Source organism: Barbus barbus (assembly GCF_936440315.1).
Source record: "Barbus barbus genome assembly, chromosome: 32".
In the NCBI taxonomy this organism is placed as follows: Eukaryota; Metazoa; Chordata; class Actinopteri; order Cypriniformes; family Cyprinidae; genus Barbus; species Barbus barbus.
The window spans coordinates 6,737,726-6,752,790 of record NC_136760.1 but is presented as its reverse complement, the minus strand read 5'-3'; the positions used below and the strand labels follow the sequence as shown (position 1 = coordinate 6,752,790).

General features: G+C 42.1%; 1 protein-coding gene across 1 annotated transcript in view; it reads left to right on the top strand.

Annotated features, from left to right (window-relative positions):
• The window catches only part of LOC306851896 (protein shisa-9A), a gene marked incomplete at both ends in the record, with an annotated part of 39,643 nt that overhangs the window by 19,261 nt on the left and 5,317 nt on the right, over positions 1 to 15,065 (top strand). The window contains one exon of the mRNA XM_079388389.1: positions 8,972 to 9,097. Coding sequence (XP_079244515.1) covers positions 8,972 to 9,097 — 126 coding nt within the window. The remainder of the gene's footprint in view (positions 1 to 8,971; positions 9,098 to 15,065) is intronic.

Genomic DNA, 15,065 nt, shown 5'->3' with positions numbered 1-15,065 from the left:
AAGACAAAATCCAATGTTGTTTCACTCATATCATCCATCAAAATGGTCAATTGGCTGTTTGTAATCTAGACAGATGTTTATAGAGGCATATATTCATTTATTTTCTTAAGAGATTATCTCTTTTTTTCATGGGTTAGGCACCCTGAAACATTTTGGATCTCTTTTTTTGTGTAAGTGCAAAACAAGTTGTTTTATTCATTTGTTGTACTTTCAATGGATCTGAATTATTTTCACAGAATAAGAATGGGCTTCTAATTACAGTTACATATTTTTTAAAATGAAAAAACTCACTTACATAAATATATTTTTTTATATATTTATAAATTGCTACTGTTTTTCATTTTTGTGGTGAGGAAAAAATCTGAACTAAAAAATTATTTTTACAATCAGATTTTGTCATTTTGAGTGCCCGCCTGTTTCTCATTTTTGATTCACACTTTTCTCATATCAGCTCGGTGGATCTGAAATATATCGTGCTTCATCTTTTGTCAGTTTGAAATGCAACAATACGGTGGCAATTGTAGGTTGTTGGTTATGACTCTGTGTGGATTTCTGTGGCATTCTCTCATGAGAGGCAGCATCCTGCATGTCTAATGAGCACTACAAACCACACAAACATATGGAGTGGATAATGAGGACATCAGTGTTTATAACACCAAGCAGTCCAATCTCACACTCTCTAAAAGTGTTGGCAAGTTTATGGATATTTAATAAGTTTTTACTGTATACTGAATTGTCATCTTACCCTTTGTGTAAAAACTGATCTTTTTATCAGTATTTATCTATTTGATCATGTTAGTTAAACCTCCAGTCATAGTCAAGTGGAATCATGTCAATGTATGCATTTTTAATGTTTTTAAAATAAGTCTTTTTTTAATTTATTTGATCAAAATGTAAAAATATGGAATATTATTACAACTTGAGAACTGTTTTCTATTTTAATATAATTTCAAATGTAATTTATTTCTGTGGTAGCAAAGCAGAATTTTCAGCAGTCATTACTCCAGTCTTTAGTGTCACATGATCCTTCAGAAAGTATTCTGATATGCTGATTTGCTGCTCAGTTATCATTCATTTTTTAGTGTTGCTCAATTATTAATAATGGTTCTTATTATTATTGTCAAATATGTTGGGAAACCATGATTCTTTTTGCAGTATTCATGCGATACTGAAGACTAGAGTACTGGCTGATGAAAATTCAGCTTTGCCATTATATAAAAAAAAAGTAATAAAAAAAAGAATTTGGAATAATTAAGATTTTAAAAAAGTAAATATATATATTCAAAAAGAAAATGGCTGATTTAAATGTAATGCTATTTTTACTTTATTTTTCATCAAATGCAGCCTTTGTGAGTATAAGTGACTTCATTTTGTTGACATTTATTGACTTTTTTTAATCTTAATTATTCCAAACTTTTGACCAGTAAGTGTGCATAAAATTACACATTATCATTCTCCTCTTGTCATGTGTCATGCAGTGTGGAGTAGCTGTACTCAGAAGGCAAGAGGTCCAGCACTAAAAGCAAACCTATATGATCAAGTGCACTTTGACCTCATTTTTAAAGAAAGCAAACGTTCTGCCATCCTCAGGCCAGCCCATTTAGAGCACAATAGCAGATCCTGAAGCAAACAGCTTTCATACACACTCTCTTCTCTATCGCTAATCCGCAGCAGTTTCACAGGATTGTGCCATCTTCTCACATTTAAAATGAATTGACCTAACTTTCTCTGAGCAGCTTATACTTCTATTCTACCTCTGCTGATATCTGTCTCTTTGAATGGGTGTTATTAATAGTGCCAAACAGTGCTGGTCAAGTTAATCAAGTCCGTTAAAACACAAAATAAATGTAATAAATCGTGCCCCTGCCATTTAAACAGAGTATAGTTGTGGTCATGTTTACATACACCTTGCAGATTCTGCAAAATGTTAATAATTTTAAGAAAATAAGAGGGATCAATTTGCATGTTTTTTTTCTTTATTTAGTACTGTTGTTCTCAAAAGCTATTTCACATAACAGATGTTTACATATGTGACCCTGGACCACAAAACCAGTCTTAAGTTGCTGGGATATATTTGTAACAATAGCCAAATATACATTGTATGGGCCAAAATTATTGATTTTTCTTTTATGCCAAAAATCATTAGTACATTAAGAAAAAAGATCATGCATCCATACATCAATGGAAACCAAACCATACATCTGTAACGGAACTGGTCAGACACAGAAGGTAAGTGAAATCACAAGGTGTTTATTTACGATGTGAGCAGCAATCAGCAATAGTGAAGTTTCTTCTGACTTGGTGAGTATCAATCCGTGAGGTTAAAGTAAGAGGAATGTCACAGTACGTCTCTGTCTTGAAAGATCCTGGAGATTGGCAGCGTCAGAGCGTTAGAGACGCACGAGGATTCAAACAAGCCACCGGGGACAGACGAGGAGGATGACTGGAAGAGGACAAGGCAGAAGGTGAGTAATGACAGGTAAGTATTCACAGGTATCTATACTCAGCTTTCAGAAGAGCGTAGATGATCCATGTAGCAATGCCAGCCTTGTGATACTGTCAGCTTAGGTCCTAGCTACGTCACTTCAAGATCGGACAATGAAGTGAACTGAGGGAAGTGCTTTTATGAGCGTGGTGATTGGAGATTGATGAGGTGCAGGTGCGGGTGATGATTGAAGACAAACAGGTGACAGTGATGAGTGATGGGGAAGACGGGCCATTCTGTGACATTACCTCCCCCTCCCGGACGGCGCGTCCGCGACGTAACAACAATACCGGGGAGGGAGGGTGGGCGCCCTGGATGTCAGAGGAGGACCTAGACCTAGGAAGGTCATCCAGGGCGGATCAGGAGGTTCGGGAGACCATGGCGGATCAGGAGACTCGGGGAGCCATGGCGGATCAGGAGACTCGGGGAGCCATGGCGGATCAGGAGACTCGGGGAGCCATGGCGGGACAGGAGGCTTGGGCAGCCATGGCGGATCAAGAAGCTTGGGCAGCCATGGCAGATCTGGGAGCTTGGGCAGCCATGGCAGATCAGGGAGCTTGGGCAGCCATGGCCATATTTTTTGGGAAGCCCAAAGGGAATCATGAGGCCATGAGGATTGAGCCATAGTGACCAATGTCCCTAGCAAGGCCACTATGGCTACCAGGATTACAGGTATATAGCCCCCCCCAAAAAATTTCTTTGGGAAATGTTCCCCACAAAGGGCCATACTGGAGCTGCGGGCTCCGTGGGACGCTCAGGAGGAGCGGGCTCTAGGGGGCGCTCTGGAGGAGCGAACTCTGTGGGATCGGGATCGGCACTCCTGGCCGTGGTCTGGGAACTGGATTCTCGGGGATCGGGATCGGCACTCCTGGCCGTGGCTTGAGAACAGGATTCTCGGGGATCGGGATCGGCACTCCTGGCCGTAATTTGAGAACTGGATTCTCGGGGGCGCTCTGTAAGCGCGGATTCCTGAGGGCGCTCTTGCAGCGCGGGCGGCTGGGCGGAACCAGCGGGGACTTCAGGACGGCTGGGCGGAACCAGCAGGGACTTCAGGACGGCTGGGCGGAACCAGCGGGGACTCCGGTGAGCACTTGCGAGGTGCAGGAATTGGTGGGCGCAGACAAGGAGCAGGCAATGGAAGGCACTGGCACTAGAGGGCGCTTGCGAGGAGCAGGCACTGGAAGGCACTTGCGAGGAGCGTGTACTGGGGAGAGGACGGGAGCTGAGAATTCCCGGGGAAGTGCCTCATCCAATAAACCCCCATTCAGTGTCGGGGAAACCCACTTAGTGGGTGGCGAAACCATCTTAGCCACGGGTGGCGGAACCATCTTCACCGCGGACGGAACGTTCTTCGCCTCGCAGGCGAAGGTTTTATGAGCGTGGTGATTGGAGATTGATGAGGTGCAGGTGCGGGTGATGATTGAACACAAACAGGTGACAGTGATGAGTGACGGGGAAGACGGGCCATTCTGTGACAACATCAATGGAAAGCTTATTTATTCAGCTTTCAGATTTCGAAAAAATTGACCCTTATGATTGGTTTTGTGGTCCTGGGTCACATATACAGTAGTCCACAAGACAAAATAACAACTGAATTTATACAAATAAACCAATTTAAAAGTTCAAATAAGTTTGATTTGTACACATCTATTGTTAACAAAAGGAGCAAACATTCACTGATACTCAAGAAGGCAACATGATGCATTAAGAGCTGAGGAGAGGACTGAAACTTTTTTGAATGATCAGTGCAAATTGTACTTAATTTGTCTTCTGAGAAACATCTATCTTATTATTTACTTTCTGAGATGCAGTCATAATGATATACAGTACATTTTAAACTACTTTTTACAAAACAAAATTATACACATCCATCCTGTTTAATAGTTTTCACCCCCAGCTTTTAATGCACAGTGTTGACTTCTTGAGCATCAGTAAATGTTTGCATCATTGTGTCCCCTATGTTGTTCTCAGTGTGATTTTTTTTTAAATCATGCAGTCTTTACTGGAAAGTGTTTAAATATGCAGAAGATGCTGGACAACCAAAGACAGTACAGGATCTGGAAGATTTTCTGTAGAACAGTAAGCAGTTGAACTGCCAAGTACTTCCAGGTAACAAATGGGTAACATTTGAATGGGGTCATCTGTGTAAATTCAGCTATATTATTTTGCCTTTGTGGGCTAAATAAATACAATATATATACAATAACAGATATTTGTAAATATCTGTTATTTTGGTAAAATTATTAAAATTTTTCAGATTCTACAAGATGTATGTAAACATTATTTTTGGTCACACTTTAATTGAAGGTCCAATTCTCGCCATATAAGAACTAATAAACAGCCAATATGTTAATAATAGGCATGCTAATAAGCAGCTAGTTAATAATAAGAATTGGTCCCTATAGAAAAGTGTTGCTTTAATTTTTTTTTTTTTTTTTTTTAAATAGCTAACTAAAATTCTCATTATTTTAAAAAAAGTTGTAAAAAAAAATGTGCAAAATCTATAAATTATAATAAACTATCATAAACTCTCTCCAGGGCCAGCGCAGTATTCTTATTGTTGGGCCTTGATACACATGCATTATTTATATACATGCATACATTTCCACTAGATAAATATAGCAGGCAAGTGCATAAACTATATTTATTCTTTTAACTCATTACCTCACTCAAAAACTGTGACAAACTCATCTCTCTTCAAATTTGCTGAAAACAGCAACTGCTGTAAGCTGTCATTTCACTGAAGGGTGAAACTTCACACCAGCCTCCTTCCCTCCAGTCAAAGCAGACCTGGATATATAGGTGATATCACACAGCTGTTAGTGATGTGTCACAGAAAATAAAATAAAATACAAACAAATACTCCCATAAAGACTGGCTGACACATTGTAATCGCAACCTCTCAGACCTCAAGAAAGAAAAGTTCCTCTGAGCTACATGAGCTCATGTTCAGGTCGGAAGCTGAGCGCACTTAGACTAAAATCCTAGAATCGCCCCTACAGGTCTGTATTAGATCCACTTGACAGGGATTATCCACTGTGGGCTGTGATGGGCTGTTTACATGCCTGTATTTAAACCCGCTCCATCACACTGCAGTCCACCAATTGCAAAGTTGGATGTGATCCCAGCAAAACCATCTTTCTCCTCAGCAGCAGAAAACAATTGCTAATTAATGCGTGTTAATGTGTCTTTGTTCGGTGGGCTAGTAAAGATGGGGTATTTAAAAACATGAGAACAAACAGGTCCATCAATTGTAAACACTGAGATTTCATAGCACGTGGGTGGTGGAAACCATACAAGAGGCTGGCTTTTTGCACTGCAAACAGAGCACAAACACTTGTGTTGCCATGGCGAGAGCGATAGCACAAGGAGAAGATGGTGTAAAGGCAATTTGCAACAAAACACTTGGGAGGAAGTTCTCCCAGTGGAGATGAGTCAGCTTCTTACACAAAACAAAACAAACACTAAGATACCCAAGAAATTGAATAGAACCAAGCATGGGATCACTCCCACTTATCTGCTACTTCTGTCAAATTTTCAAAAGAGTAGGCCGCAAAATCTGTGGTGTACAAAATGAACAGCATGTATGGTTAACAGGAACGTTTTGGCCTAAAATCCAACAAATGTTCAAAAAATAGGTGTTTATGTCTTTTTTATTATTGTATATGTGCTTCTTCTGGTTTTGTGAAGTTTATTTGGTTTTTTGACCTCACCAAACTTGAAATACATACTTGGTGTGTTATGGCCCACTGCTGATACTATTATGTGCTCATCTTGCCACTTACAGTTTGCCTGAGGTCAAGGAAGAGGGCACAGATCTGAGGACCGGGATGAGGACACTTAGCCCTTGCCTGTTGGAAATTAAAAGTTAATAGTAGCAGTGTAAGACTTTAAGACATGGGCAAAACACACACACACACACACACATACACACACACACATATATATATATATATATATTCCAAATGAGTGACAATGAAAATTTATAATTAAAAGAGACTGAATAAAAAAAAGTTTATAGCTAACTGTCTTTTAAAACTAGATTAAAATGAAATTATAAATAATTTAAAAAAAAAGTAAAGTCGTGACGTATTGTCAAGTATGGTGACCCATACTCGAAATTGGTGCTCTGCGTTTAACCCATCCAAGTGCACACACACAGCAGTGAGTAGTGAACAAATGCACGCGCACACACACACACACACACACCGTGAACACACACCCGGAGCAGTGGGCAGCCATGCTGCGGCGCCCGGGGAGCAGTTGGGGGTTCGGTGCCTTGCTCAAGGGCACCTCAGTCGTGGTATTGAGGGTGGAGAGAGCGCTGTACATTCACTCCCCCCACCTACAATGCCGGCCGGGGACTCAAACCCGCAACCTTTCGATTACGAGTCCGACTCTCTAACCATTAGGCCACGACTTCCCCTAAGTGGACACAATTGGGACTCTAATTGAAGAATCACATAAATGTTGAAAAGTTTTCAAAAATTTTCAAATAAGTCTCTTATTCTCATCAAAGCTAAATGTCTTTGGTCCAATTTTATATTGTGGCCTTAACTTCCATGTACTTATATTTAAATGAATCATTTGGTACAGTGTACTTATCGTGTACATACATGTTTTACATTGTACTTCTATTTTAAAAATACCTGCATGTAATTGCATCTGTAATTAGTTTCAGATAAGCACCAAACCTTTCCTTAACCGTATCCCAACTCAATAGCAGCAAAAGTGTTTTACAATACAATATGAACACAATAAGTACATTGTACTTATTTTTTTATTTTTTATTTTGGTTACACTTTATTTTAAGGAGTCCCTGTTACAGTGTAATTATGCATTTAAGTACTATTAAGTAATATTAATTACATGTACTTACTATATGCTTAGGGTTAGGATTAGGTTTTGGCTTAGGGTTACTTGCATGTAATTACTTGCATAATTTAGTGTTATTATAATAGTAAGTACATATAACGTGTAACAAGGACACCTTAAAATAAAGTGTTACCTTTATTATTTATTTATTTTTATTTTTTGATGTAAGTACATGAGAGTTAAAGCCACTTAATGTAAATATTTTACGATGCAAATTATTCCTCTGATGTAACATGATCCTTCAGAAATGATTCAAATATGCTAGTCTGCTTTTATTATGTTGAAAACAGTTGTTCGGCTTAATATTTTTGTGAAAACCATGATAATATTTTTTTCAGGATTCTTTGATTAATAGAAAGTTTAAAATAACATTTATCTAAAACATTACTTTGAAATCTTTTGAGCAAAAAAAAAATCATGCTTTATGAATAAAAGTATTAATTTTATTTTAAAAAATCTTTTGAACTGTAGTGTACATCAGTCAAGACATTCATGTGAAGTTTGCACAGTACGAGTCTGTGCACTCAAAGCATTCAATATCTTTCCCCGAGTCATCCAATTTTGAACATTACGTAACTGAAAATAACGATGTACTATTAGCAAATAAATAATATTTTTCACACGCTTTGGCAAAACAAAGACAAATAATCTGTTATTATTTGACAAAAACATTAGAGAACACAAGCGCTAATGTGTGTATAGTAGTCTATATTGTTTTCTGAAGCTCTGTTGAGCAGTAATCTGTGCGATGTCTGGTGTGGTATGACTCACTGCACGCACTCAGTACAGACGTGTGTCAGCAACCCTGCTGCAGGGCTAAGTGATTAATTAGTCACAACAGGAGCTCTGCGCTGACAGCTCTGTCACGCAGGTTACACCTCTGACACCTCACCCGCTGACAATTCATCTCTATGAACCAGAGGAAGTCAAGGGAGGAAATCAATGGGACCAGTTGTATATACATACCATAGCTTATTCTTTAACTGTCACATCATTTAGGGGAAGTTGTGGCCTAATGGTTAGAGAGTCGGACTCGTAATCCAAAGGTTGCGGGTTCGAGTCTCGGGCCGGCAGGGATTGTAGGTGGGGGGAGTGAATGTCCAGCGCTCTCTCCACCCTCAATACCACGACTGAGGTGCCCTTGAGCAAGGCACCGAACCCCCAACTGCTCCCCGGGCGCCGCAGCATAAATGGCTGCCCACTGCTCCGGGTGTGTGTTCACAGTGTGTGTGTGTGTTCAGTGCTGTGTGTGTGCACGTTGGATGGGTTAAATGCAGAGCACAAATTCCGAGTATGGAATACTTGGCAGTATGTCACTTCACTTCATCACAGGAGGCAGATTGGACCGGGTTGTGACACTAGTCGCACACACACATCAAACAGCTCGTTATCGGATCCGTTCAGTCTGATTCTTTTTTCGCCTGCCTGTATGTACAGAAAGTTTTAGAGCCTTTAGTTGTCTGTTTCTCTTTTGTTATCAGTGGCAAGCGAATCCCAAGTAACGTTAGTCAGCAGCAAGCAAGACATATTATTAGGGATGACTAAGAAAATGCTGTAAATTAAAACAAAATAATGATGCAACCCTTTAACAATATTTTGTTTTGTTTGCAGAAGGTGGCCAGATAAACAACATGATGCAAACGCACCCGTATCCAGCCCTCAGCCAGCTGTCCCATGTCTATGAGCAACAGCAATTGTCAAAAGAGCTCAACAAATATGCCTCACTGAAGGCTGTGGGTAAGGATGTACACTCAAAAGGATAATTTTTAGCATGTTGGTGTTATACTCTCGTGTGGATCTTTCCTGTGCAAAACTCATAAATTATTCCTCTTATTGAACATAGCATTTACTATATTTTACAAATGATTAATGAATCCCAGAATGAGAGGCTTTGAGAGATGTTTTATCACTGGATTTGTATTGAAGGGGAGTCACTGTACTTCATTACAGTTGACCTCCATTCACTTGGAAGCTTTAAAAAATATCTCAGCAAAACTTAACATATGTTTGTGTGTGTATATATATAACTGTTTTCTATTTGAATACATCTTAAAATGTGATTTAACAGCCATTTCTCCAGTCTTCAGTGTCACATGATCCTTCAGAAATCATTCTAATATGATGATTGGTGTTCAAGAAACATTTCTTATTACAACCCGAATTCCTGAAATGGGACGTTTTTTAAATTTGAATAAAATGAAAACTAAAAGACTTTCAAATGACATGAGCCAATATTTTATTCACAATAGAGCATAGAGTGTTTAAACTGAGAAATTTTACACTTTTATCCAACTAAATGAACTCATTTAAAATTTGATGCCTGCTACAGGTCTCAAAAAAGTTGAAAAAGCAAGAAATTTTGAAAAGATTCAGCTGGGACAACATCTAGCAACTAATTAAGTTAATTGACATCAGGTCTGTAACATGATTAGCTATAAAAGGGATGTCTTAGAGAGGCAGAGTCTCTCAAAAGTAAAGATGGGCAGAGGCTCTGAAATCTGTGAAAGAGTGCATAAAAAGATTGTGGAATACTTTAAAAACAACGTTCCTCAATGTCGAATCACAAAGGCTTTGCAAATCTCATCATTTACAGTGCATAACATCTTTAAAAGATTCAGAGAAACTGGAGAAATCTCTGTGTGTAAGGGAAAAGGCCGAAGACCTTTGTTGGATGCCCGTGGTCTTCGGGCCCTCAGATGACATTGCACCACTCGTTGGCATGATTCTGTCATTGACATTTATAAATGGGCCCAGGAATACTTCCAGAAACCACTGTCGGTAAACACAATCCACCATGCCATCAGCAGATGCCAACTAAAGCTCTATCATGCAAAAAGGAAGCCATATGTGAACATGGTCCAGAAGCGCCGTTGTGTCCTGTGGGCCAAGGGTCATTTAAAATGGACTGTTTTAGAGTGGAAAAGTGTTCTATGGTCAGATGAGTCCAAATTTGACTTGTTGGAAATCACAGACACCGTTTCCCCTGGGCTAAAGAGAAGGGAGACCTTCCAGCGTGTTATCAGCGTTCAGTTCAAAAGTCAGCATCTCTGATGGTATGGGGGTGCATAAGTGCACACGGTATGGGCAGCTTGCCTGTTTTGGAAGCCACTATGAAAGCTGAAAGGTATATAAAGGGTTTAGAGCAACATATGCTCCCCTCCAGACGACGTCTATTTCAGGGAAGGCCTTGTGTGTTTCAGCAGGACAATGCAAAATCACATACTGCAGCTATTACAACAGCATGGCTTCGTAGTAGAAGAGTCCGGGTGCTGAATTGGCCTGTCTGCAGTCCAGATCTTTCACCTATAGAGAACATTTGGCACATCATTAAACGAAAAATATGTCAAAGACGACCATGAACTCTTCAGCAGCTGGAAACCTATATCAGGCAAGAATGGGACCAAATTCCAACACCAAAACTCCAGAAACTCATAACCTCGATGCCCAGACGTCTTCAGATTGTTTTGATAAGAAGAGGAGATGCTACACCATGGTAAACATGCCCCCGTCCCAACTATTTTGAGACCTGTAGCAGGCATCAAATTTGAAATGAGCTCATTTTGTGCATAAAATTGTAAAATTTCTCAGTTTAATCATTTGTTATTTTATCTGTGTTCTATTGTGAATAAAATATTGGCTCATGTGATTTGAAATTCTTGTAGTCCCAACATTTCGTCCCAACATTTCTGGAATTCGGGTTGTATTATCAGTGTTAAAATTATGTGCTTAATATTTTGTTTGTGGAAATGCAAAGTTCAAAAGAACAAAATGTTTTTTAAATAGAAATATTTTGTGACAATAAATGTCTTTACTGCCATTATTGAGCAATTTAATGTGTCATTGCCGGATTAAAATAAAATAAAATAAAACTCCAAACTTAAACAGTGTATATAGTATATACAGGCTACTGAAAAAAACATAACTATGAAAAACCGAAATCAAACTAATACATTAAATATTTTCTTTTTGTATTAACTTGAAATCTTTACAACCCACCTGAAGTAAACCTGACCGTTTCATTAGATAGCACTAGACTGTGAAATTCTAAATTCATTTAACTATAAAATATTTTAACATTTAAACAAACGGAGTGTCTATTTATACTTATATCTTGTTGGCAAAGGCTATTTACACTAACTCCTCCCACCAATGTGTGATTGGGTTAGTCAACAATAAAAAAAGACACTCATTCAGCATCAGGTTCAGTGGTATAAATGAGAAGGTGCGTGCTTTCTGACGCGATCGACCCGAATTTTTCATTTGTCCCTTGTCAAATCTCATATCGCATCGGAAAACATTTTCAATAAAAATTAAGGAAATCATCAAAAAGTTGAAAATAAAGTATCGAGTCGGTTTAGGGTAGGTGTAAGGAGGCCTTTATTGTCCCAATAAGGTGGCATCCATTTCATAATTTGATTTAAAACTATTTACACTCAATACGTTATTATTGCATACGGTTTTATAATGTACTCCAATACTGAGGTGCAGATAATTGCCACTATTTGCAATAAGTAGTATAAAGTAGTATTTTAACAGTGTAAATAGAATCTATAGCTATCTGTACTTAGTGTAAATAGCATCTATCACTATTTACACTTAGCAAAATAGCCACTGCCTTAAAATAGAAAACTCAGAAAAACTCATTAAAATCCAAAAGAAAATACAATCTAAACTTTTCTAAAGACAGTAAGTTCCCTTCAGTGATACATTCATATAAACTTCCTGTTACGGGGATGACGAGACGTGAGACGTGCGGATCCATGTGCAAAGCTTTATTATAAAACATTGGTCAAGACAGGCAGGGTCAATAAACAGCAGACAGGTATGGCAGAGGCAAGACACAAGAGCAATCCTAGAGCAAGCGAGGGTCGACGATCAGCGTACAAAATCCAGACAGGGCAAGGCAGAGAGAATAATCCAAGAACTCAGGCAGGAATCAAAACACAGGAAAACTGACTAGAAAACAGGAAAACGCTTGGTATGTAGACTAGGCTAACAATACTCGGCGGTGAGCAAGAGCAAGTCCCAGGCTTAAATAGAGTGATGGTGATTGTGAAATGGTGATCAGGTGTGGGCGAAATAGTGAACAGCTGTGCAAGTCGTCAGTGCAATGGATTGTGGGAAATTGAGTCCAGTGTGCTGTGTAGTGTAAAAGTCCATGTGGTGAGCGGGTGACCTCTGGTGGTGAGTAAACTGAAGTGCATGGCCAGGATTCGTAACATAGCCCCCCCCCCCCCCAAGGAGCGGCTTCTAGACGCTCCGATACAATCAAGGAGGGCGGTGGAGCGGAGGCGGAACAGGGGGAGGGATGGAGGGCCAGATCCCTGCGGAAGTGCAGAGGCCGGGGATCGAGGCAGAGCCGGCAGGGCAGGAAACCAGGGTGGAGCCAGATGGCGCAGGAGCCCACCAGGGCGGAGCAGGCGGAACAGGAGCCCACCAGGGCGGAGCCCACCAGGGCGGAACAGGCGAAACCAGGGCCCACCAGAGCGGAGCAGGCGAGACCGGAGCCCACCAGGGCGGAGCAGTGGACCACCAGACCCGAGCAGAGGACCACCAGAGGGAGGCAGACAGGGCAGGAACCCATGACAGAGACTGGGATCTGGGGAGAACAAGGACAGAAAACACAGAGAGAGCAGAGACAGACAACACAGAGAGAGCCTTCATGGTCTCAGGAGCCGTGGCAGGGCAGGGCAGGACAGGACCAGAGCGCACCTGGGTGGAGCAGGAGACCCCCAGAGCCAGACAGCTGACCACCACCGCGGAGCAGACAGAGCCAGAGCCCACCAGTGTGGAGTAGACAGGGCAGAGGATCTCCACGGTAGAGCGGACTGGTCAGGAAGCCATGGCAGGATCAGGGATCTGGGGAGAACAGAGACAGACACCACAGGGAGAACAGAGATAGACAACACAGGGAGAGTCCCCATGGTCACAGGAGCCGTGACTGGGCAGGTCGAAGGTTCACGGACGGTCTCTATGGCTGTGGCAGGACAGGACGAAGCTTCACAGACGGCCTCCATGGCCGTGATCGGCCAGGACGAGGGTTCACAGATGGCCTCCATGGCCGTGACAGGACCGGGCGTGAGTTCACAGGCGGCCTCTTTGGGGCGCTCCGGAGGAGCGGGCACTTGAGGGCGCTCTTGCAGCGCGGACACTTGAGGGCGCTCTTGCAGCGCGGACACTTGAGGGCGCTCTTGCAGCGCGGACACTTGAGGCTCGGGAACGGCACTCCTGGCCGTGACTTGAGAACTGGATTCTCGGGATTCGGGATCGGCACTCCTGGCCGTAGTTTGAGAACTGGATTCTCGGGATCGGCACTCCTGGCCGTGACATGAGAACTGGATTCTCGGGATTCGGGAGTAGGTGCCACCACTTCGGGAGGTTCTGCAGCAGAAGCCGCCACCTCTGGAGGCACTGGAGCAGACTCGTGAACAGGAGAGACCTCAGGAACAGACTCGTGGACAGGAGAGGCCTCAGGAGCACAGTGTGCAGCCCACACACTCAAAATGGCGACCGCCATAACGGGAAGCACTGAGGTCAGGGGAACAGTCTCTGTAACAGCCAGGGTTGAGGCCCTGGGAATGCCAGCTACTCGCACCGACATCAGTGGTGGGTCCATCATACTGGATATCAGAACTCGAAGGACTGACCTTGAATCTGTGGTAACAGCCTCTGGCAGTTCGGTGGAGGCGTGCTGTGACTCTGGCTGGAGCACTGAGACGTGCTGTGACTCTGGCTTGGCAGGCATGACGTGAGCAGACTCTGGCTTGGCAGGCATGACGTGAGCAGACTCTGGCTTGGCAGGCATGACGTGAGCAGACTCTGGCTTGGCAGGCATGACGTGAGCAGACTCTGGCTTTTTGAAGTAGGCTGGGACTCGACTTGGCTCTTGCGCAGCTCTAATCAAACAATTGGGTGCGGTGTCTCGTTCCTCCCTGACCCCCACAGTGAATGTTGAGCCAGCCATCAATAAAGCGAAGTCCAGAAACTGAACAAAAGACGAACGGGGACCCTCTCGGATTAATTGTGACTTAATCGGCTGGTTAATGCCTTCACAAAAAAAATCTATCAATAGACAGTCCGGCAAGTCAGAGCCATTTGCCAAATTTAGATAGTCCTTAACATAATCCTCAAGGGATCGTGTTCCCTGCTTGAGGGTTAGCAACATACCTGCCAGGTCCCTACTTGGCCAACATCGACCAGAAAAGCTGCTGGATCCTTTTGGGGCCGAGTATTCTGTTACGGGGATGACGAGACGTGAGACGTGCGGATCCATGTGCAAAGCTTTATTATAAAACATTGGTCAAGACAGGCAGGGTCAATAAACAGCAGACAGGTATGGCAGAGGCAAGACACAAGAGCAATCCTAGAGCAAGCGAGGGTCGACGATCAGCGTACAAAATCCAGACAGGGCAAGGCAGAGAGAATAATCCAAGAACTCGGGCAGGAATCAAAACACAGGAAAACTGACTAGAAAACAGGAAACCGCTTGGTATGCAGACTAGGCTAACAATACTCAGCGGTGTGCAAGAGCAAGTCCCAGGCTTAAATAGAGTGATGGTGATTGTGAAATGGTGATCAGGTGTGGGCGAAATAGTGAACAGCTGTGCAAGTCGTCAGTGCAATGGATTGTGGGAAATTGAGTCCAGTGTGCTGTGTAGTGTAAAAGTCCATGTGGTGAGCGGGTGACCTCTGGTGGTGAGTAAAC